The sequence below is a fragment of the Sciurus carolinensis genome, chromosome 3, assembly GCF_902686445.1.
Source record: "Sciurus carolinensis chromosome 3, mSciCar1.2, whole genome shotgun sequence".
Lineage (NCBI taxonomy): Eukaryota > Metazoa > Chordata > Mammalia > Rodentia > Sciuridae > Sciurus > Sciurus carolinensis.
In genome coordinates this window covers 122,023,715-122,048,539 of record NC_062215.1, presented here as the reverse complement: position 1 = coordinate 122,048,539, position 24,825 = coordinate 122,023,715, and the positions used below count along the sequence as shown (strand labels likewise).

Below are 24,825 nucleotides of genomic sequence, written 5' to 3'. Positions count from 1 at the left end.
GCTCCATGCTCATCTGGGCCCGTCATTCATGTCTGGATGGCAGAAGCACCTCTAGCTGCTTAGCTCCTGTTACTTGTGCAGTGGGAGAACCACAGAGGTGAGGCATTTCCACTGCATGGGCAGAGCTCTTTTAATACACAGGCCATCCAATGATCTAAAGCAGGTCTCAACCCTGGCTGCACTTTGAGTTGGGAGCTTCAAATAGCACTGAAGTCTGGGACTTACCCTCAGATTCTGATAGTTAGTGTGGACAGGATTCTGGGCATTGGGACTTAGCAGAGAAATATGTTCCTTAGGTGATTCAAATATGTAGCCCAGGTTGAGATGGTCTACTTCAAATTTTATATTAAAAGGAATTTTCCAGGGGTAAATTTCACCCATAAAGGATCAGATCATCTTATATATAACAACCATTAATATTTTAATTCAAGGTTTTTAATTCTATAAAAAGTGAAGTCACTTATGCTTGTCAGTACCATCTGTTGTTTTAGATTGTAAGTTTCCTATAAAAGGTCAGGGCTAGTGTCTTATTGGTATTTGTATCCCCAGAGCTTAATTTAACATCCCTAGGCATTTTTTTACTTCCTACTGGAAAACGATGATTAAACCACATCTCACAATGACAGACTATCTACTTGAATTGGTCATTGGCGAATTGAATTCTTATCTAATAGGCTTTAAGATAATTAAAGCACCACACTCTAACCCTATAGTTTGAGATCTGGGGGAGATGTTCCAGGTTGAACAGTGAGAAATTATCTGAGCTCTCCTAACATGGGTCTGTTTCCATGTCCTGGAACAAGCAGCATAACTGAGATGGTCCTGGGCGAGGGGAAAAGATTGAGGCACTTAGGCTTGGCTGACTGCTATAAAAACTGCACTTGACTCCCTCACTCCAGTGTAATCATCAACCATTACCTGGTTAGATTTGCGCTCTGTGGTGCCTGGTCCTCCTTCGCACTGGGTTGGACCAATTTTATTGCTGTGTTTTGTGTTTTAGTTTATCCTTTGAGGATTTGACCATGCATCCCTTTATGACTTTCCTCCTAAATAAAGTCTGCTGGTCATACCTCTGCAGACATGGCTTTAGCTCCTAATAAAGAGCAATCCCCAGTTCTAACAGCTGGATGAAATGCCTTTCCCTCCTGGCAAAACCTGATTTTTAAGGTACAAGTGCATACTTGACACTGACCTTGACTAGGAAGAACAGGCGTCCACTAGCTTTACAATAGGCACTCTTTTGAGGTCATTCTGAAGTTCCTTTTCCTCACTTCTTTGGACCTCATCTTTTCTTCAATAAAAGTGGTCTGCCCCCATTCTTCAGTCTTGAGGAACTTCTTTTAATCATTCATTTTATGCTACACAAGCTAACCAAACAACTCTTCTACATTTGTTTTCTCAGCCCTGAAGATATACTCATGCAGAATCCAACCACCTACAGCATTTCACTCTTCCCTCCTTTTAAAACTAAACTCACATTCCTACTTTGTCCTCCACAACATCCTTTCGTGGGTTAGTGTCTCATTAAGATGTTTTCATTTAAGCAAAAGGCTTGATCTTATCCCTAAAAATTGTAAACGATTTTATGGAACTTCTCTAAGTAAAATGCTCTGGTGAAGAACATGTTTTCTGACTGATTTTGCCAAACTAGTCCCAGTAATTAATCTAATGACATGCCACAATTGAACTGTTTTCACATTCCACATGCATTCTAGAAAGGAAGTAACTCAAGCCATAAGAACTTTTATTTTTGATGCCATGGTCTCATTGCTGAGTAATACCTTATCCTTCATAGACATAAGCCTTTGAAGCAGATCAATCAATGCCAACAATTCCCATTTATAGGTATACTGAACCACCTACAAAGCCATTTTGTTACTTATAAAAAAGGAAATTTAAAACATCAAAAACATGGGGCTGGGGAGATAGCTCAGCTGGTAGAGTGCTTGCCTTGCAAGCACCAGGCCCTGAGTTCGATCCCCAGTACCGCAAAAAAAAAAAAAAAAAAAAAAAAAAAACATCAAAAACAGCAGATTCAAGAGGATTTAAAAAAAAAAAAACCCTCAATCAAATTGACATTGCACTCCTTTGGGTACTAGTATCTTTGGCTGATCTGGGATTATATGCGCCATGAGTAAATATCAAAAACTTTAGGTGGGCTTGATGAAATAAGAAAGGCAATTCAGGTTGTCATTTACAATTTTAGAGTCTGTTCACATACAATGTCGTGTCACTAAGGAATGAACATTTTCATAAAAAATTTATTTCACACTTTTATACAAATATCCACAGGTATTTTCTAATCGTGAAATAATTTTTACAATGCTAGTTAGTATAAAAAGGTATCAAATGCAAACAGACCAGTGACTTGACTTGAGATGACATTTTTAACAACTATAAATTTAAATACCATAAACATTCTTGTTTGTTTTGAACTACCCTCCCACCCCCTCTGTTCAGGACATTCATTTTTATAACAAAGGTTTATAAACACTGTCAAAATATTGGATTAATATCCTATAAAGCCAGCGTGTTAGGCTCCATGTTATCCAAACAAGAAATAGACTTTAAACACTGTTATGATCTGTTTTAGAGAAAGTTTTGTAAATAAAACATCATTTATAAAATTTTTATGAATGAAAATTCCAAGTACAACCAGAAAAAAGTCCTTAGTATCTTCAGGGTGTAAGATCTGTGGAAAAAAAAAATTAAAACTCCAAAGCAACAATGGCATATATAGCTATATTTTGTTCTTTTAGAATATCCCAACACTGCTTATGCTATTGCCAAATGAATTAGCACCTGTTTGCTCTTGCTCCCCATATAACTTAACATTTTAAAGCACAATTTTTTTTAAAATTCAGCTTTCATATATATTCAATCTCTATTGAATGTACAGAGTGATAACTGTCTTTCCCCTCCCACCCCCACCAGTTTTTACAATTAAAAAGCAATTTTAGATCTTGTTAAAGTAGTCCCAAAGTCATCTTGGAAATTTAGATAGGGAAGGAAACAAAATATAGAACTGACTCACTAATTAAATGTTTCCAATAACATTTAAAAAGTTAAGAGCCATGATGTTCCACCTGACTGGTTCACCATTTGGGTAGCAGATACTCATTCAGTAGTCTTACACTGGATCGGTTTGGATCCACCATAGGCACTCACCAACTCGTTCAAGTCCTGAATATACAGTATTTGCAGCAGTGAGTAAACAAGCCCTAGTGTTCAGTGAACAAACTCATTTTCTCCACAAGTTCCTGAAAGTTATAGCACTAAATTCAGAAATAACACACAGGGCTCTAAACTAAACATAATAATATCAGATGTCAGGTAAGAATTAAACATCTTACAGTTGATTGTTTTTCCTTAAACCTTTTGAGCTGGGGGGGAGAGGTTGTCATGAGGAGATGTCATAATTTACAGATAAGTTATTACAACAACTTTCTGGTATATTTATAAAGGATTATTTTCTTTTTGCAGGAAATAACTTGGGTCCAACCAATGATCTCCCATGTTCTAATTCTGATTGTTTAAATCAACCGGAAGGATCTTTGGCCTGTTAGTCAATAACAAAATGGTTTGAAGAAAAAATAAATATCACACACAAACAAGTATAACTAGCATTCAAGTCTGTTGCACCTGTGTGTTTTTAGTGAAAGGTGAGAAGGAAACCTGTGTGCATTTGGTGTGAGCAAGGAGTCCTATCTAGGGAAGGGAGAGAGGGCAGGATGGCAACATCACCTTCTATTGCACATTTAATTTTAGACAGCACTTTAAACTGAGACACAGCTGCCCTCTTGGCAGAGTCTTGTGCTGCAGGACACTTAACTTGCAGGTTCTCCGATCCTACAGGAAGGATGCTTACAGCAGCAGGCTAGGACGGCCATTCTGTTAGCGCAGGTGATCGTGGGTGCTACATTACCAGGAGGATGTTGCCCGAATGCACCTGGGCAAGCCCTTCCCCAGTGCGTGTCAGTCAGTCACACCAAAAACAAAGGCAACCCAGAAAGTTAAATTAAGGCAGTTAAAGAAAGATCCATTCCAACAGTCTTAAATTTGGCTGTGCAAAACAGAAGCCTTAGGCTGTGTAACAATATCCACAGTTAAAACTGTAGGTTCGTACTGTGTGTAAGTCAGCCTGAAATTAATCCTCAGGTATTGAACAGGCTCTTAAATCCATTTGTATTTGAGTTGGAGAAAGGAAAAAAAAAAAAAAAAAAAAAAGCATTTTGGGTACTGTGAAGCTTTTCTGGCCCCCTAGGAATAACTTTCATTTTCATTCCACTTTGTGACCCACTGTTTTTTTTCAAGATTATCATTGTATTTTTCATCTTTGATCTCTCGCTCTTCTTTACGGATCCTTACAGCATGGTATCGGGGAACGCTATCATCGTACCTAGAGCGCTTAAAGAATCCACACTGGAGAAGCGGGGAGAGAAAAACAGACACAAATTAATCAGTCTCAAGAAAACTAACTACACCAAATGGGAATGGGCTAAGCTTTCTGTTCAGCTGTATCTACCTTTGGGCTAAAGGAAAAAAGACACTGTATTCTTTCAAGAAAGCACTGGCAGGTTGAAAAGAAATAATAGCCAGTGGAAATAAGAGAACAGCTCTAAAACTGGAAGAAAGATACATTTTTTTAAAATTTAAATTTCTTAAAGGGAATATTTTTTAAAAAATTTTTTAATTGTTGATGGACTTTTAATTTTTTTATTTATATGTGGTGCTGAGAATTGAACCCAGTGCTTCACATATGCTAGGCAAGTGCTCTACCATTGAGCCACAATTCCAGCCCCAAGAAAAGTCCATTTTTATCTGATCTTTACATTGTACAACAATATAGGTTGTTTTTCCCCTCTCTTCTAGTACTAGGAATTGAACCCAAGGGTGCTTTACCTCTGAGCTGTATCGATACCCAGCCTTCTTTAAAAAAAATGTTTTTTAATGTAGAGTCTCCCTAAATTGCCTGGACTGGCCTTGAACATATGATCCTCCTGCCTCAGGCTCCTGAGTTGCTAGGATTACAGGTGTGCACTAGCACGCCAAGCTGTAAGGTATCTCTTGACTAACAAGAGTTTGTAAAGCAGTACTTCCATTAAAAGAAATCACATGTAAAATATCCAATTTTCAGATTTCTAAATGGTTTTAAGAATGATTTTTAATAGACAAACAGCAAAAATTATTTCATGCCCTTCTCCCACTAGTAAGATGGAAATCAGGTCACACTTTACAAATACTATTTGAATATATTGTGTTTCAGTACATCAATTTAAGAGTTCTGCTGTCCACTGAGGCTTTAGTACACAACACATTTCTTATTATCTGAAAGGTATTTTACATCGCCTGGATTTGCTGTTGTTTCTAATTAAGCTGTTCCTGCAGTAAATCATGATGCAATAGTGTCCTGCAATAAAATCAATCGTGTACCACACAGGGTTCAAGAAAAGTATCCCTACACTGAATTTTGGAGCGTTCCCTAACTTTTCTTCTTCTTTTGCAAAAAGACAGCATTTACATTTAAATTGATAATGAATAGATTTTTTTTTACTCTTAAAAATTCAATCTGATCCAAAGTACATGTGGAGAATATACCTGAAATTCTGAATCAGATTGAACTTTTTAATGCATAAAATGATTTTTTCAAGGTATGTTTTCAAGTTAAAAATGCAGCTTAGAAGGATGAGGAAGATACTTAGAATGGTTGATTAATGTGTTTATTACACGACAGCAACAGGAACAGAACATTTATGTTGAAGGATGTCATGCTATAAAAATGTCATGGGACGAGACAAAAATCATGTGCCTATGGACCAAAAGGTTTTATTCTAGATCATTCCTACATGGACTCGTTTAGTATTCTGTGCAAAAAAGTCAGTGTACTTAGCTATCACAAAATATGATTGCTGCCTGCTCCATTTTAAAAAAGGAAATTAAGGGTGAAATGTAAAATCAAAAGAGCAACTCTGGGGATTCACTGTGACAGTGTCATGAGAAGGGATTATAGGAATCATCCTTTATTTTTGTGCCAACAGAAATGGAAAAAGGAATTGCCCACAATTCCTCTTTCTACGGCTTTACAAATCAGAAAAGCAAAACATGAATTAAAATCAACTGAGACCCAAGGCAGAATAAAATCTCTATAAGCATGAAATATGGTCAAACTCCATTACAACATATTGAAGTAAAAACTACCCAGAACTTTTTTTGTACTAGAATTTTGTATATAGAAAGTTACTTTGGCAGAGGACCATTTTCTGAAGTTGGTCATAAAGCCCCTAAGGCTGATAATTGCTCTTTGTTGTAATGGTCTTTGGCCTGAAGGAGATACGCAGGGAAAGGAAGTTGCAAGCTTAGGTAGCATAAAATGATTTCCAAGCAACCATAAAAAGCATTCCAAGCCTGCCCATCACTTTATAGCAAGGAGAACAAAAAGATGACAGTGAGGAAGCCTCTTTGTCAAGAGAAACACAATGTTTCCAACATGCAACAGGTTTATTAGGCAGTCAACACAAGCTTCTATCCCTGGGAAATTCCAAAATGGACAAGAAATCTGGACGATTTCTTATGCACCTTTGAAATTCCAAGTGGGATGCTACATACCAGATTAACAACACGGGCAAACTGGGCTACTATGGAGGTCTAAACCTCCTTTTGAGTGTGCAAAGATTGTAATTTTCTTCATTGCTGTGGGTGATGTTTAACAAGAACTCAAAATAACTCACCTGCAACAAAAGATTCTTGTGCATTTAAAAAAAAAAAAAAAAAAAACCCAAAAATCTGTGTACTTTCAAGTGACACAAATAAAATAAATCCAAGCAAGGCAAGCCAGTGTGGACATTTGGAAACATCTGTTAATGGGACACACACAGCAAGCTGTCGCTCTTTAAGTTAGCCACCACAACCATAAGCAGGTCCCACAGCTAGCAATTAAAAAACATTGATCAATTACCAATTACAGAAGTAGATCAATACTACGCATCAGAAGTAAGCCTCTCTTTATCAGACGGCTGAGCATGGATCTCAGCCTTGTGATATGTGGCATCATAATGATCTTTCTTATTTCTCTTGAAGAAACCACACTATAAGGAAGCAAGGTATTTAGTCAATTTTACAGCTTTGTGGATAAGAGCTAAACAAAAGAACATCTTAGATTTTAACCTGTTTCGAAGTGAGCTGCCACTGCACATATTACCCTGGGACAGCATTCAACATGTGCTATTACTGTGGGTCTCTGGTCAAATGGTTACATGGATGACACAAATCCACTCTTTTTTTCTATTTGTAGATAAAATCCTGAGGACAAATGTCATTCTAAAAAGGAAAAAAAAATCTATGCACAATTGTAGTTTTGGCTGATTTCTTCTCACAGGAGAATAGACTCCAGAAGGGCAAAAGATTGACTTTTACAGTCTATTGAGACAAAGATTAGAAAATAAATTCCCTAAGTAAAATTTAGCACAAATCCAAATAAAATATAGATACACTGTACTCTCTGCCTTTAGCAGTAAATTTTATGAGACCTTTGGATCTGTGGGGTGAATCAAAATATAAATTCGAATAAACTGTCATGAAAGAATGATTGCTATCATTTTCCCAAATTCTGAACTACCACATAACCCTTAAATGACAGGAATCGGTGTTCCTCAGGTTAGGGCACTCTAAGTATAAAAGTCTAATTCTACTTTCTACTATAATTTCCTTCATTCAAGAATGGAGAACTTTTTTCTGTTTACTTTTATCTAGTCCATAAGGTCATGGAACTGCCCTTTGAAATATAACTTGGCTGAGCAAATCTTTCCTGGAAAATTCTGCCAACTAATGAAAGTAAAAATCTAGATCCACTCTTCATGATATGATTGCTACTAGCTACATGTGACTATTCAAATTTAAGCTTAAAATTCGGGACTTCTGTTACACTAGCCATATTCCAAGTACTCAACAGCCACAGGTGACTCCTGGCTAGCACACTGGACTGTGCCATTCCAGAACATTTCCATCATTCAGAAAGTTGTGTTAGGCAGCACTGAACTAAATTACTTGAGATTCATCTATGACTTCCAATGTAATAGATAGTGAACACGCCCAGTCAACTTTTAATAAGTACTAGTAAATAGAGTAGGAAGAAGAGTAAACCAGGAACCAAGATTCTTGTGTCCTACCTCCAACATGTCAACATTTTTTTTTGGTACTGGGGATTGAACCCAGGGACACTTTACCACTGAGTTACATCCCCAGTTCTTTTTATTTTATTTTTTATTTTCGAGACGGTGTCTCACTAAGCTGCTGAGTTGGCCTTGGATTTGGGATCCTCCTGCCATGGCCTCCTGAGTCTCTGGGATTACAGGTATATGCCACCATAGCCAGCTACAATCTTAATATCTCCTACCTAAAAAGTGAAGGTGAATGGATCAGCTGAAGATTTTTATTTCCTAACAAAATCCTATGCAAAAGTCAATATTTAAAGCAGATAAAACCAGAACTACTCTGGTTGAAGTGGAGATCTTCATCTGCTTAGTTTTGTCACCCATGCAGATGTACAAAACTCAGAATTAAAGGCCACTGAACTAGAATTCTTTCTGACCCTAACATTCTATGACTTTAAAAATAAATAATTGTTTAAGAATATAGAGTAATAAGAATGACTTTCACGTGGGGTTTGGAGAAATTATCTGATTACTTTAGAGTCCTCTTAAGGGTCTCGCTAAAAAAAAAAAAAAAAAAAAAAAAAACAACCAATGAGATCATCTAGTCCAATCTGCTTAAATAGCAGAAGCAAACCAGAGTCCCATGGAGGTGAAATGAGTTGCCCAAGATTATACAGAGTGTGGTTTCTTAACCCTCAACCCATTGCTTTGTCTCAGTGAGGATTAAAGACTGCCACTAAGATCTGCTCTGAAAAGATTGTCTTTGTGACCTTTTCAAGAGAACACGAGCCCACCCCAAACCCAAAATTTCATTTTGAGATAACTGTCATGGCAACTCCTACATGGGTTACTTGTGCTTGCCAGAGAAACATAATGCCTGAGGTAAACATCAGGGATAAAACTGGCTAACACCCCATCAATAGGAGTCTTGGTATGAGCTGATATCTTGGCATCAATCACATGTTAAGAGCATCTCAGAAAATTATCTCAGACTGACAAAAGGAAGTTACTTGGAAGAATAAAGTAAAAAAGAGATGCCTGATATTTGAAAGTAAGCATATCCTTAAAGCCTTGTCCATTTATACTCTTGGATCTAAGGAAAGAAAAAAGAACCATTTGATCCTAGGAGGTGACTGATTCAGCCCAAACCCTCTAGAACAGATGTGTTTAGGTATCCAGAATTTGGGGCATTTTAGAAACGTACTATGCTATATACATAATGCCGCTGTAATAAAAATGTCATGTTTTGCTGGTAAATCAGTCATTAAAGACCTTTTGGAATCTGGAATCACAGATAAGGTACTGGAGATCTCTGATATTCACTGAGAATAATACAAAATCTATAGGTTGGTTTGTATCCATCTCATACACTCTTTTCATGATATAGATTGTTTATAGGTGGGGAGAAAAAGGAAAGGTATCATATGTGTAGTCAAGAGGCCAAATCCTACTGAGCATCACATTGAGCCCAGACCTCACTCATGTTTGGTGTAGGCTACGATGACACCTTTGAGATGGTGGTATTCATCTGTTTAGTATTTTCTATTCGTAGTCTAGCTGCAAGTGTAACCAATCCCAATGGCTGCTGTGAACATTTTTTTTTTAATAAAAGTTGAAACTAGCAGGAATACAGATTCATATTAATCTTCTATCCAACAATTTAGCTCAGATACAGACTTTGATCTTAAGTGAAGAAAATGCTAAAGTAGTAAATTTTATATTTGTTATTGGCCAAACATGCTGAATTATATTCAAGAGACAGCAAAATTTATTATTTAAGAAACTTGTGTGGTAATCACTAAAATCCTCTCAAATTTATTATATATTGGAAAAATTTCATTATAAAATGTTGGAAAAATGAAGCAAAGAGAAAAAATTACTATTGATGTTAATTCACCTATTTTAAAACTTGAAGGTTTGTATCAGGAAACTCAAATGCTGGATACGACTTACCTTCCATAGTAAAAACACTAATAGAGCAAGCATCAAAATCCCAGCAAGAATAGCCACAAGAATAATCCACCAAGGTACTCCCGAGTACTGAGCTGCAGTTTTTGAGGGAAACACAGTTACACGAACCTATAGGGTATAAAAGAAAGCAAATTGCTGTAAACTGACATGTGGGTTAATGCCAGGGGTCTACAGTTCTAATTCTGAACACATTGAGGACAACACAGTCTATGGAGAGAGAAGTTGCCTTTCTGGTAGAAGCTCCTTCCTCCTTAATATAGTGGAATCACAGTGCTCCAAGAGACATTCCCTGAAGATCTTTCCCTAGCGCCTAGAAAAGGCTAGGTTATGCTCTAACAAAGTGATTATTTCTTTGCTAACTTATCTTTTAAAAACTTTTATTAAACAAAGGTAGAGAAAACAATAATGAACCATCATGTATTCATTGCCCTATTTTAACAATTATCAATAAACAGTTAATCTTCTTTCAAGTATATAACCTGGTCTTTTGTCTGGCTAGGAACTGAACCTTGCACTTGCTAGGCAAGTGCTCTGCCACTGAGCTGCATCTCCAGCTCTTAACTTGGTACCTTTTTGAGGAAGATCACTTTTGTTGTTGTTATTTTTAGTACCCAAGATTGAACCCAGGGATGCTTAGCTACTGAGCCACATTCCCAATCCTTTTTAAATTTTTTATTTTGAAACAAGGTCGAGCTAGATTGCTGAGGTTGGCTTTAAATTTGTCTCAGGCTCCCAAATTGCTGGGATTACAGGTGGGCAGTTTCTCACTTTTTTTTAATTACCTTTTGGCAAGGAAAAGAAAAGGGTCAGCTTGTGCACAACTAGCATACAAGCCTCAGATTTTAAAGATGTAAAATATAAAAAGAGATGGAGCTGCATGAATAATAGGTGGCATTTTATCTTTTTCTTAGGATATTGAAATGAGGGCTCTCCTAAACAATACAATTTCCTGAAATGGCTACAAAATCCTACAAATCTGTGTGTGAACAAGCTAGACTCTGGATTCATTTTGAGGCAGTTTAGAGCTTAAGTTATAGCTGATGAAAAGTTTAAGTTCAACTGTTTTTTTGGCAGTACTGTGGATTGACATAGGGGAGCTCTACCACTTGAGCTATATCCTCAGCCCTTTTTATATTTTATTTTGAGACAGGGTCTCATTAAGTTTCTGAGGCTGGACTTGAGTTTACATTTCTTCTGTTTTAGTCTACTGAGGACTGTCATTGCACCTGGCTTAAACTCTAAACATTTGAGAGTTGACAAATACTAATAAAATAAATATAGCATTTACCCAGAAACCTAAAGAGCTGCTTTTGGCAATTTGCAACTACTCATTCACATTCGTCCACTATGTCTAAAGGAAGTCCATTAAAATTCAAATGGACTTTTGTGATGCCAAGCATGATTTTTCAAAGCCCACAAAAGACTCTCTAATTGCTACAATGATTAAAGAGCTTCTGGTTTAAAAGTTTCTGATATTTCCAAACTATAAAGCAAAGGGTAAACAAAACTCTAGGGAGTACTTAACTTGAAGGACACGTTTTTAAGTCAAGCATTCTGTATTAGGCTTGAACCCTGAATGCTGCCTGAAAGCGTGTCTGTCTACACTGGGCTACAATACTTCTATAATGTACTATAACTCATTTTTAAAAACCTCTTCATTAAAGTACTTCTCCCTTCCACTAGAATACAGCTCATCAACCCATTTGACTTACAGAAAGTACTTAAAAGCAGCAGAACTGCTTACAAGCACTTAATAGGCAGGAGATTACATGTAGAGTATGCAGCCAACCACACTGTCTAAACAGGCTGGCCTAACACCTTCATGAGCTGCCATGTTCCTGGTGTGCTAAATGAGGTTTCCCCTAATCTCCCAGCTCCAGGGTCACATTATGGCTCACTTCCCCTCCTCTCATCTCACAAATGTCTCAGTTTAAGCCAAACAACCCTTTTTTGAGATTGCCAGGTCCAGGTCAGGGGCATCCATAGAGAGAAGAAAGAAGAAATAGCGAGACTAGTGAAGAAATACTGGTAGGGCTGCAAGCTGACCACAAGACGATGACTTCCACCAGCCTAGGCTGGACCTCATTTAACCTTGCTCCCCTAGTACCTAACACAGGGAAGGTGCAGTGTGTCCTTGGGGCAAGGTGGGCACTGGATAGTCTCATTTGTAAGAGTAAGTTCTCGTAAATCTGGAAGTGGAGAGTGGGGACAGGTCTGTGACAAGGGAATCAGCTTTACAATAATCACATGGTGTACCAGTGCCTTTAAAATGGCCCAGGATGGGAGAAACCATGTCCATCAGTGGTTGTTGTCCAATAGCATAAGGGTTGAACAAGGTAATTTTTGGTTTTGTGGCCTGGGCTGCAATCCAGCAGAATCACTAAGCCCCAGGTCTGGCCGCCATTCAAACTAGAACTGGGAGGCTTTAAATATTATAAGAAACAAAACAAAGCATTTCCCTGGGTATCAGAGACTGGAGATTCAAGTCAGGATCTGGGCTGGCTACACATTTAAAGGACATGTGTGATTTGGGATAGGGAAGGTAAGAGGCCCAGTCAGCAGGATGGTATTGTTTATTTACTTTGTCAACTGAAGGGTTTTTTGGTTTTTGTTTTTTGTTTTTTTTTTTTTGGCATGGTAGGCACTCCAGCTGGGACTGGGAGGATGTGGGGAGCAGGCTGCAGTTAAGGGGAGACCAACTGTGGGCTGTGATTCCTAGCTCTGAGAAATCTTGTTTTGTCACCATAACTGTTACTAATGAACAATGACAGCTTAAGATAATTAGAAGTTACACAGAGTATTACAACTCCGAAAACAACTTTTTTCCTTTGGTTTCATTAAAATTTATGCATTTCCAGTAAGACAACCTGCACACATGAACCTCACCCATCGTATGCCCATAAGGGAAAAGGGCTTAAGCTTTATTGGTACTTTAAATTCCACATCAGTGAGCAGTGCAAAGACTACACTAGCTTGTTAACTGCCAAAATACTTTTGCTGAATTACTCTATAATGTAATGCTCTCCACTCTTACTGAACATCAGAATAAGAAATCACCTGAAGGGTAATTTTTCATCTTTTATAAAGCTCTCTATTAAAGATACCATCCACTCTTAGTAAATGTTTCTCATATAAGAACCAACCTTATAAAAGGTATATATCTCAAGGTCTTCTCTAAAGTTAGAGGCAAAAAAGGAAATCTCATTCCCATGAAGAATGGAGTACTTATTTTTTGTTTTGGTACCAGGGATTGAACCCAGGGGTGCTTAACCACTGAGCCACATCCCCACCCCTATTTTTTTTTTTTTACATTTTATTTAGAGACGGGGTTTTGCTGAGTTGCTTAGGTCCTCCCTAAGTTGCTGGGGCTGGCTTTGAACTTTGCAATCCTCCTGCCTCAGCCTCCCAGGCTGCTGGGATTACAAGCATGTGCCACCACGTCTGGTTGGAGGTATTTATTTTTATCTATCATATATTCTGTTATATTTGGAAGCCAGGAAGCCTGGATATTCTCTACCTGCTTCCCTAGGAATGAAGTGGAAATACACACACCCATAACTAACACTCCCTCCTTCCTTAGCCTACTTCAACAATTCTCTCCTGGTTCAATTGTTCAGATCATGAAATTCTTGACCCTGTATCTTATTGAACTTTGCTTCTAGCATCTAGCACAGGGAAGGCACATGTGTCCTTAACAGGTGCTGAACTTACCTAGTTCAACTAGCTCTTACCTAGTTCAACTGAGTAATTTCTGCTCTGATTCTGTTATGACAGTATTAATATAAAACTGTTTTATTGACACATATACAAAACTCTTGAAATTAACTGGGTAATAAAGAAAAAACTTTTTCTTGTTACTTTTTAAAGCAGCATTAAAATAAAAGCGATGAGAAACTGTTTTGATGTTAATGCCAAAAAGACGACCAAATACACTACCTCTTATGCTTCTATCTCCAAAGGAAATGATCTTAGACTAGAAAGGATACATGAAACCAAGATGAAGATGAAACCGCATCCCATAATAAGTAAGGGAATAAAGAAGGAAGTACAGTCTGACACTTGAATTAAGCTCAAATCTTCAGGCCCAGAAACCACCTTAAAATACTAAAGAAAAGTATAGGCATGATATCTGAGCTATTGTATCTCAAAAATCACAGAAAATAGAAGAGGTATCAGAAGACTAGAGATGAGAAAAATGTCTCAATTTTCAAAAGAAATAGGCTTTAGATAAAAGAGACTAGTAATCCATTCACAAATCTACCAATTATTCAACAAAGTAGTATCATGCCAAGACTCCACCTCCCATTAGAGTCTTCCAAGTCCTAAGAACATAAAATGCACAAGGCAGTCTCCTTTTCACTTAGGTCTCAGCATTAGGGCTGGACACCAGGCCCACAATTTCATCACCTTAAGGACTCTTGAGATCTGAGACCTGGACTCAGTACCACTTGCTGCCCATGGGACCTCAGAGTGGAATAACTTTCCTTGAATTACTTTCTCTTCTGAATTTTGAGATTTGAGGGCTTAATAGTGACCAGTGTCACAGAGACCAAAGACAGGAGCCCTGAAATCATTCATGGGTTTAATCCAGAACTTGAAGTTACATCCCTTGAGTCTGCATCCTTGTTTGTAAAGTGAGCACAATGTCTACCTTTGTATTCTTCTGAAGTCTAAACAAATAAAGTGTCTAGTACATTATGGACATTATATTAATGTCAGTCTCTTTTCTCCTAAGTATTCACCTTTTTCCAGCTCTAACAACTCTTATGATTCTTGGAGTTGCTGATTTAGAGTTGCAGGATACTAACATTTGCCCTCAGTCAAAGATGCAGATGAAAAATTCTTAGGGAGAATGTGGTTTATCTGAAAATTCCCATAAGATGCCTTATTGATGACGAAATGTAGAAAGATAGGCCGAAGCAACCTGCAGAAGTAACTAAAAACCAGGGTAACCATATGCACTGATCCTAGTGCAGCTGGATCAGCCCTGGTTTATACCACTTGTCCCAGTGAACTACCCAGTTTAGCATTTGTCCAAGATAAATGCATTCTGGTTTGAATGATAAATTATTAGGATACTCACTATCTCAGAAGCCAGAATGATCAGGGGAGACTCACTGAATTTTCAGCTAGATAAATAACCAAAGCCAGAGCATTTCCATAAGCAAACCAGCAGATGAATGCAAGAGTGGTAATTCACAATCTTCCTTTCTCTGGTGTCTTTTGCAAAACATTCCCCTTCGTGATTCCCACCAGGCACACAATTATTTATCTGAAGTCCATGTGGATTCTAGACACTCAATAAGGAACCCCTCATTAGATGTTCACCAGAGTTCTGTTCCTTGTCCTGTTCAATATTTTTATTAATTGTCCAAATGAAGACATAGAAGGCATGCAGCTCGGTTTTGAAAGATAGTTTCCAGGGATAGAAAGTTGAGAGAGCAAATGATCAAGATTCAAAATTACAAATTTAAACAATGGACCAGAAGCAAATCACATAAAATGTGAGGACACATCTAAATGCATGCATTTAGATTTGTTTCAAACTGCTCAAAGACAAGCTACAGGAAACATAACTTGACAACAAATTCTGATGAAACCACCTGGAAATTTCGGAACACAACATAAAAACTGCAGCTGCCAGAAATTCAAACACACTGCTCAGCAAACATTTGAAAACCACATTTTAGGCTGGACTGACAGAAGCATAGTGTTGAGATGCTGGGAGGTAAAGGCCCAGGGTAAGTTGAACAGAGCAGACCACAGCTCAGCTGCCCTGTCCATGTGGGATCACACTGCCAACGAGGGTGGGCCAGGAAGGGGAGAGGCTAGGAACCCTTCTGGCTATGTCCTGCATGACTGAAGAAATGGGTGGATCTCTCTGAACAGAGTGAGAGAGGCCTGTCCAAGGAGGCAGGAAAGTTGCTTTCAATTATTGGAAAGGCTGTTATATGGATGGGAGACAGAACTTATTCTAGACTTGCTGCAAGGGGCAAAACCAATGCCTTGTTTTACAACATTCAGTTCTGGATTCATAGGAAGAGGTCTTTCCAAGTAACCACAACTGGCCACAGTAGGCATGGGTTCCAACAAGGGCTGCAGCATCAGGAATGGCTTCAGACTTGGGTTGCCATAGGGTTGCAAGTGTACCCAACAGCCAAAGCTCTCAAATCTGCCACAGGACCTGCTGAATGGTGAATAAACTTTTCAATGACTCTATTCAAATACAGTGGGGTGGCAGTACCTTAAGACGACCTGCTTTTCTCTTAATGAATAACAGGGTTATAAGGGATACGAAACCAAAGAACGTGACCTCGGGTTGTGGGCTCTGAGCAGGAGCAAAGCCATGAGCATCTCACCTGTGTGCCTGCGTGTGGCAGCTTGATATTCTCAGCGGCATCAGTCACATCAATAGAAGCCCGCACGAGAATGTCCAAGTAGTTCAGTTTGGCATATTCCTAATGGGGGACAGTGAATATTATTAAGAAAGTGACAGATGTCCTGGGTGGTGGCAGTGACTTCCCAGGGACGACCTCATGGCAGGGTTATACCTCTAGAAACGTGCTGTTCCATAACCTTGAGCGCAAAATAAGAGAGGCTTTGCTGTCCAGCCCACGCAGTGGGCACCTGATGTTCACGCACCTCACATTTACGCTGCAGTTCTAGAGAGGGAGGAGGATGTGGTCAGAGTCCACCATCCTGGAAAGCCCTTCCCCCAACCTCTGTCTGTTCACAGCTCTGGAAAAACACTCACCAGGGTCTGGTATTTTCTTTCAGCAAATAAAGAAAATTTTCTGCTATCATCAATCTGTTTTTCAGCAATTTCCCGTTTTTTTCTTGAGTTGTGAGACTCCTAAAAAGAATTATATCCAAAGCAATTCTACTTTATATAGTTCTTCTTCATCACCATACAAACATCCCAAATAATGCCAAATTCATATAACCAGCAATTAATATTCACCCTTCTCCCACCAAAGTGTAAAACTAGTGTTATGACCACCCCAACTTCAAGTTCACTGATAGATTCACAGGATTATTTAAGTACTTTATTCTTACTGTGACCTTTATACTCAGGGAAAAGAAAAATGCTTCCTTTGTTCCTCTGTGTCCCCACCAAAACGTGAGCAAGTGGCACCAAACCCTGAACCTACAGAGATCAGGGATCAGTTCTGTTGCCATGTCCCTGGCACCCAGCTCAGTACCTAAGATATGGTAGACAGCACATCTGGAATGACTAAATGAAACTGAAGAACAGAAAAAGCAAAAAGACCCATTATATGATCAATTCAGGAAAGAGCCTGAAAACTAAGCCATGAGTCAGTTTTTTAAATTGATTTTCTTTATGCAGGCTGGATTTCCCTTATCTGAAATACTTAAGACCAGAAGTGTTTCAGATTTTGGAGCATTTTGGATTATAAATTTTTGTATTAGGGCTACTCAACCTGCAAGGAAGATCAGGAATGATGGGCCATTTTGTTTTGATGAGTAAAGGAGTGCATTATCATCCTATAACTAAGAACACTTACACCCAGTCGCCTAAGAATTTAAAATGAAAGAAACAGGCAGCACTGACAATGCCAATCTTCATCAAGCTGGAACATAAATAATGCCAGTTACATAAGTGTGCAGCAGTAGAGAGGGGGATAAAGAGGGTGGGATGTGATTTAAAAAAAAAAAATGAAAAGCTTTCCAAGTCATTTGCTAAGGTGCCAGTATCTTTGGTGATGAGTTCCTAATGATCCTCTGTGGGATTAATATTGGCTGGCCCACTCCTCAGGAACATGTCCCAATCCTCCTTATATCATATTTTGGGTTGTTAAAAACAAAAACTCATTTGTCCTAATAAGCACTGAGTGCCTTACACACCATAATGGTCACTAATCAGCAAAAATGCCTCAGCGTGACTTGGTGCCTTACTGTAAAAGAGAAATTGTGACAACCAAAGAAACAGCCAACATGCTAGAATGCTGGTTCCCTAAGGAGAGTCATGATTTCCCCTAAAAAGTCAGCTTCTATTATTTACATACGTGGAGATGTTAGATAAACCCCCCAACATACCTTTAGGTTCAGGAGGTTTATTTCACTTTGTGGCTCACAAACTATCTTTTCCAATCCTTTGGATTCTACTTTCACCAAATAAAGCAACCATTTGCCATTGCTAATTTCTTTCGGCCACTGAATATTCAAGGTTGCTGTGCCAAGGTTTTTAAGAGGTTTTCCTAAGTTAATCACCTGTTAGAAAATAATACATATTATCCCAATGAAATCCTTTCAATGTAAAATTAAGAGCATCTCCTGTTGCCAAGAGAAAAAAGCTAAAACATTTGTCATAATTCTACATTAAGGTTCCAAAAGTGGACTATTGATAGGGTGTGCAAAATATAGATTTGTGCTTAAATATTACTGTTAATAGTGGGGAGACAAAAGGTCAAAGAGATTGCTAATTTAATCCAGGAACAACTACTGTCTACAACAGCATCAGCAGTGCTGGTCTGCCATGTCCTCAACAAGCCCAGGGTAAAGTCCTGCATGCATTTGTGGACTTCTTTTCTAGCCACACCTGAAAAGAGATCATAAGCACCTCCAGGTCCTGTCTCAACGATTTATGTAAGACTAAGAGAAACCAGTGGAGAATTCACTCTCTTCGTCCTCCTAGAGTCAAGGGTGGGCTCATTTTTGCTATTCCAGACTTTCACCTCAACATTCACTATGCTTTCAGGAATGCGAGTTGAGCACGCAGACAAAAACCAGTGTTAGACTCATGAGTGGACTTCATACCATTTGTTTATGTTCATGCAACTGGACATAGAGTCACCTACTTTGAAATGGTTCAGAGCCAACCATTAGCTTTCCTTAATAGCATATACCAAATCTATGCTTGCCATCACAAAACTGGGCTTTTAAGAGGTAAGCAAACATGAATATTCTTTCAACCATGAGCAATAAGAAAGATGACCTGAACAGGGAGGAAGAAATAAATCATTTAACACATTCTAAAGATAAATATAAACTATTTTGAGATTTTTCTTTGTCTTTTTTTTTTTTTTTTTTTTTGTGGAGGAAGGATGTTACCAGGAATTGAACCCAGCATCACTTAACTACAGTCACATCCCCTTTTCTTTTTTTCTTTGGGTATCAGATATTGAACTCAGGAGCACTGGACCATTGAGCCACATCCCCAGCCCTATTTTGTATTTTGTTTAGAGACAGGGATTCACTGAGTTGCTTAGTGCCTCACCATTGCTGAGGCTGCTTGGAACTAGAGATCCTCCTGCCTCAGCCTTCTGAGCTGCTGGGATTATAAGCATGTACCACCATGCCCAGCCTAGAGCCACAGACCCTTTTCTTTACTTTTTTTTTTTTTTTTTTTGAGACAGAGTCTCACTAAATTGCTGAGGCTGGTCTCGAACTTGTAATCCTCCTGCCTCAGTCTCCCAAACTGCTAGGATTATGGGCATGTGCCACCATGTCCAGCTGAGGTTTTTCTTTCTTTTATAGACTCTGGGGGAAATAAAGTTTTACTTTATACCACATATTAAAACTCTCTAGTCAGTTCAGGAGGCTGAGCCAGGAGAACTGCAACTTAATGAGGTCCTAAGCAACTTAGCGAGACCCTGTCTCTAAATAAAAATATAAAAAAGGGCTGGGAATGTGGTTCAGTGGTTCATCAGCCATGAGTTCAACACCCCAGTACAAAAAACAAAAAACAACAAAAAACCAAACTCTTTGGTAAGAAGAAGACTAAACTGAACCCGATTCTGAACCAAAGGCCTATGTTGAGTGACACTGTTTTATAATCAGGAAGATGACATTTTTATTATAAGCCAGTGTGCTGTTTAAAAACTGGCAAGATCATTTTTTAACTGAGTATTTGTTAATATTACTTATTAAAATTACACATTCAGGACCATATCTAGGATATGTTAGCTTCTAGTTCAAGAAAAGGCCCAAATGCTCCAACTTACCCTGAATTCATATTCTATCAAACTTCCCACTTCATCTTCAGATTTCATAGCTTGCTCACCGACAACTGTACCTCCAAAATACACCTGGGAAGGTTTAGCAACTCTGTTAAATTAAAAAAACACCAGTTTTAGTGAGGATTGTAAATGGTTCTTTTAAACATTGATTTGTTATGCTAAACACAAACACTTACCCAGAGACCGATAAAAGCAGTTCAATAACCACTTTTGCTTTAGCTGTAATTGAAGCCAAATTATCTTGATTGCTTGTTCTGAAAATGAAAAGGAAACAATAGGGTTTTATTTTAACAGTCAGTTTTCTCATTTCAATTATACTTCTTTTATGGCTTAGATCAGTGCCAATTCATTGACTGCCAGAGTTTCCATAAAATAATTCTGAATGGGAAGGTTGAAGTAAACTTACGTCTCCAACTGCAGGTTAATGTCCAGATCTGTGGTGTCGAAGGTGACCTCAGTTGTACTTAAAATCAAGTAAAAAGTTACCTAAAAAAATAAATAGCTGTTAACGCAGGTCAAGCACATGGGCACTTAAATGGTATTTAGAATTGTAAAACGCAATATGTAAAGGTATCACATACACTGGAATTTCTTTTAAAAGGATTTCCCAGCTCACAGTCGGCCTGTGAGCCATTCTGGTTGGCAACACAACTCAACTGTTTTTCCTGTAACAGAAAAATGCCCCAGGTCACAGCAGGATCAAGAGCCCCCATGGTGTTGGTTTTTCCCTCCCAGTTAGTCTCAGAAAATACTTACAGGGAAAGCCCTCAGTTCTCTATAAGCAGAATAGGTCAAAGTGTCTGGAAACGTTGCAATGAGTTTGGCTTCGTGGGCATCATCACCATCTTTTGTGGGATCTCTTGGGTTGGAAGGACTGTTTGTCACTGTTATTTCCAAAGCAATATCCTTCTGATCTTTTAGAACTAGTTCTGGTATGCCTTTCTGACTATTAAAAAAACAACAAAGAAAAAGAGAAAGTCATCAATACATGCACAGTAACTCGTATTTTCTTCTTTGACAGTGCTGGAGATTGAACAAACCCAGGCTTGCACATACTAAGCGAGCAGTAATCCCAGTCCCAGTAACCCTTTCTTAACAAAAGGCCACCTAGAAACCTGAGTTGGTTTTGTTAGAGTGATTCTTACATTGGGAGATACGAAAATTTGTCTTGATTTCCTTCTCGGGTACAAAATTTATATTCCAGTTTAAGGTTGCTATTACATACATTGTCATCTCCACATCCCTCTTTTAGGAAGTGCACCTGTAGGAAAACAAAACCAGACAGACGTCTGAAAAAGTTTCCCATACAACCCATTTTCTGCATGCTGATTACCATGGCAGAATTCAAGCACACCTTGCTATATACTCAATTCCCACTAGGTCCTTTATCAAAACACAGGCCAGGCAGGGAGGCAGCCTGAAGCAGCAGAGTGGGGGGTAGTGAGTGGAGCCACAGAAAACTTGGCTGGGCCACTTACTTAGCTGTGTGACTTGAGGCCAATACGGAACCTTTCAGGATCTAAGTTTCATCACGGGTCAACTGGGGACATCAATACCCTCTGTTCTAGCCTCCGTGTAAGAACTATCAAAAACAATGACAGTGCCAGCTAACACGTGGTTTACGTATTTAAACTTGATCCTCACAGTAAGATAGCTGAGGAAGGTCCCAGTATCATAAGCACTGCGGTGGAGATGACGGAAGAGAGTTTAGGGTTAGGAAGGCAGATGGCAGGGTTCCTAGCATAGTATTTGATAATTAACTCAATAATCACATTGCTAAATAATTAGGAAAACTGTCTCCTTTCCTTTATATTTAACAGAACTATGAACCTGGGAATTTACACAAGAAATATGGACTGATAACAAGCAATAACATCAAAGCACACAACATATTCAAAAGTATAAGCCCAGGCAAACAGATCCCACCTCATATGGGGATCCCATGAGGTGTCCATCAAGCCATATAATGTAAATTTTTGTTCCTAAGATGGCCTAGGCTGCATTAGACCCTAAATGACTATTTCATGGCAAATACTTCTTTGCCTTGCAGAATTTTGATATTCCATGATTTTAACATCCTAACAATATTTTGTTTTCTATGTCTTACTGTTCCCAAAGGTAAAACACAATGCGTTTTTCTTTCTACATACAGTTATAGGAAAAAAGATCTGCAAATAAATGCTCTGCCAATGCCAGTCTCAAAAAATTATAGTGGCCAAAAATAATGAAGACAAATACTCTTGCCTCCAATTGTATTTCACAGGTTTCTCTATTCATTGCTAATTTGGGAAACAAGTCTTCTGAGATTAACTTCACATATATTAAAAAAGGATTTAAATACAAAGGAGGGACTTTGAAAGTCATCAATGCTTCCACTGCATTTAGTATCATGATATGGCAACAATTCTGGCAAAACCATAGTCAGAGACTTACATCTGTGTGGGCTGTCTTGGGTTCGTTTGAATTCAGAATTGGAAGAACTTCTGGAAGTGAATTCACTCGCCTTCGAGAGCTGGGTTCCTGGATCTCCACAGAAGCAGTTATGGGGATGGGACGCAGTTTGTCTCTGATGTTTTCCTGCAAAGCATGCAGTGATACAGTTAACCATGGTGAAAACCCAGGCCGGGGACTCCTAAACCACGACTGTGTGTTGATTACTAGGTTGCTAGAATCAATTTCCGAAAGCTATGTGTGTGGCCATAAAACCCAACTGCTGCCCTCTGTAAGAGCCAAAGTGATGGTCCCAGCCCCCACCTGCAGCCAGAGGGTTTCCTCCATGCACACCCGCTGCTTCTGCCTGTTCAAAGTCAGTTCTTGAGTGTACTTGGGTTCAGTAGCTTGGTTTCGAAACTGAACTCTTGAAGACAGCCCAGATTTTCTTCTTTCTTTTTCAGCTTCCAGCGTGCCCACAATGGCTAGATAAAGTTAACAAAATCATATTAACTTAAAGGGTATTTGCGCACCATCCAGCCGCAAGGATGTTGAGCTCCTTTTAAAATATTTTAATTCCTCATAGAATAACACTTTTTCTCACTGCCTTTGCTGCTCTCCGTATTTCCTGGTCAGGTACATTTCAAAGATTTGTGATGTTTCAAATCAAAATGTCCTTTCCTTCCCCCTGCTGCCAGCAATGTCTTGAAGTTAAATTTCCACTGGGCCACCTGGGGGAGCTAGAGAATAAGCCAAAACCTTCCCACAGCAGCTACTAAGAATCAATCGCTTCTGGATGGTTTGGGGAACCCAGAGAATACTGAGGATAGCTAGAAACACCCAAAACTCCCTCAGGACTCTTTCCCTTCAAAGGTTTGTGCTTCAAGGACCTCAGGCTTTTGCTATTCAAAAAAGGTCTCTAGGAAGCAGCATCTCCTGCCAGCTCAACCAGAACCTGCATTTTAACAGCATCCCTAGGTGATCTTATACATATCAAAGTTTAAGACGTGCTGATAAAGAACAGTTGTCTAAACAAAAGAATAATACGTATTAGACATAAAAAGTCTTGAGAGTCAGGTGACACTTTTCATTTAAAAAAAAAAATTAATGGTAAATGATATTCCTTGTAGAGGCTGGAAGGCCTGTTTGCCTGCAAAACAACTAGTTTCCAACCTCACCAGTCTAGGACAGCCTGATCTTGATTACTTCTACTAAAGGAGCCAGGAGGCAAGCCAGGATTTGGATTATCAAAATCTCATTTCTGGACTTTGGAATGCATTCTTCATCTGGTCACTGGATGTAGTTGCTAACTATGTTTTTCAGGGCCTAGTACTTAAATTACTTACATTCATTAAGCACTCACTAACCACTGGCAGGGAAAGCAAACCAACCTGTGCAAAGGGCTGGAGGCAGCAGAGGAAAACACTCCACCACAGAAAATGAAGGAAATGAATGACTGACATTCTAATATTCATGTCAGGGTTGGGAGAAACCTTTTTCATTTTTTCTTAATTTTAATTTTTTTGGTACTGGGGATGAACCACAAGGGACCTTGGACCTACCCAGTCCTTTTCATTTTTCTCTTTTGAAACAAGGTCTTACTAAATTGCCTAGGCTGGCCTTGAGCTTGTGATCTTCCTGCTCAGTCTTCTGCATCATTGGGATTACAGGTGTGCACTGCAATGCTCAGCTTGGAAGAAACCTTTATTAGAGCATTTATTTTAATAGTCTTTTTGGCAGATGAAGAAAGAGGCTGGAGCCATATAGTGAGGGACAGAGGCATCATCAGCTCTAAGACTCTACCATAAACACAAGAGATGGCAGTTTTACCTAGTCGCTTTGATGCCCAGGATTCATCTTCCCCTAGACTTCTACACGGGTCCCATCCCTTCCTCAGTTGGCTGCATTCCCTCCTTTCCTACCATCCCTGGCTTAACCCGACTCCTCCTTTGGACCTCAGTCTGGATGTCGCTTCCTCCAGTTAGTCTGTGCCAACACCTCCTACAGCACCCCAGAGTACACCATGTCTCCAACCCCACCACCCACTGCACTGTGGTGGCCTGTCTTCCACAGCAGGGCCAAGCAGAGGCAGGAACCACATCAGTCTTGCTCACCATTGCATTCCAAGCAACTAGCACAGTACCCAATAGAAGAGAAGTGGCAGTAACTGGCTCCTCACCTATACACACAGTGACATTATTCTTATGCCGAAATGAGAGCTACTCAGACATATAAGACCAAAGTTTAGAAACACTGACCATTTCAATAGTCATTTCTGTGTCCATCTGAAGAAT

General features: G+C 39.0%; 1 protein-coding gene across 2 annotated transcripts in view; it reads right to left on the bottom strand.

Moving 5' to 3' along the window:
* Positions 1-2,241: 2,241 nt before the first annotated feature.
* Itga6 (integrin subunit alpha 6) overlaps positions 2,242-24,825 on the bottom strand; it is a 75,144-nt gene continuing 52,560 nt past the window's right edge. Inside the window, exons 12-26 of one of the 2 annotated variants that reach the window (XM_047544618.1) lie at positions 22,856-23,016; positions 22,535-22,678; positions 21,247-21,362; positions 20,858-21,047; positions 20,683-20,766; positions 20,508-20,587; positions 20,278-20,355; positions 20,087-20,189; positions 18,180-18,353; positions 16,876-16,974; positions 16,673-16,783; positions 16,481-16,579; positions 10,104-10,229; positions 6,956-7,085; positions 4,284-4,422 (exon numbers count right to left, since the gene is read on the bottom strand). In XM_047544618.1, the coding sequence (XP_047400574.1) occupies positions 6,978-7,085; positions 10,104-10,229; positions 16,481-16,579; positions 16,673-16,783; positions 16,876-16,974; positions 18,180-18,353; positions 20,087-20,189; positions 20,278-20,355; positions 20,508-20,587; positions 20,683-20,766; positions 20,858-21,047; positions 21,247-21,362; positions 22,535-22,678; positions 22,856-23,016 (1,673 nt within the window). In that variant the 3' untranslated portion in view covers positions 4,284-4,422; positions 6,956-6,977. Of the gene's footprint in view, positions 4,423-6,955; positions 7,086-10,103; positions 10,230-16,480; positions 16,580-16,672; positions 16,784-16,875; positions 16,975-18,179; positions 18,354-20,086; positions 20,190-20,277; positions 20,356-20,507; positions 20,588-20,682; positions 20,767-20,857; positions 21,048-21,246; positions 21,363-22,534; positions 22,679-22,855; positions 23,017-24,825 lie in introns of both variants that reach the window. The other variant, XM_047544616.1, reaches the window with a different exon arrangement.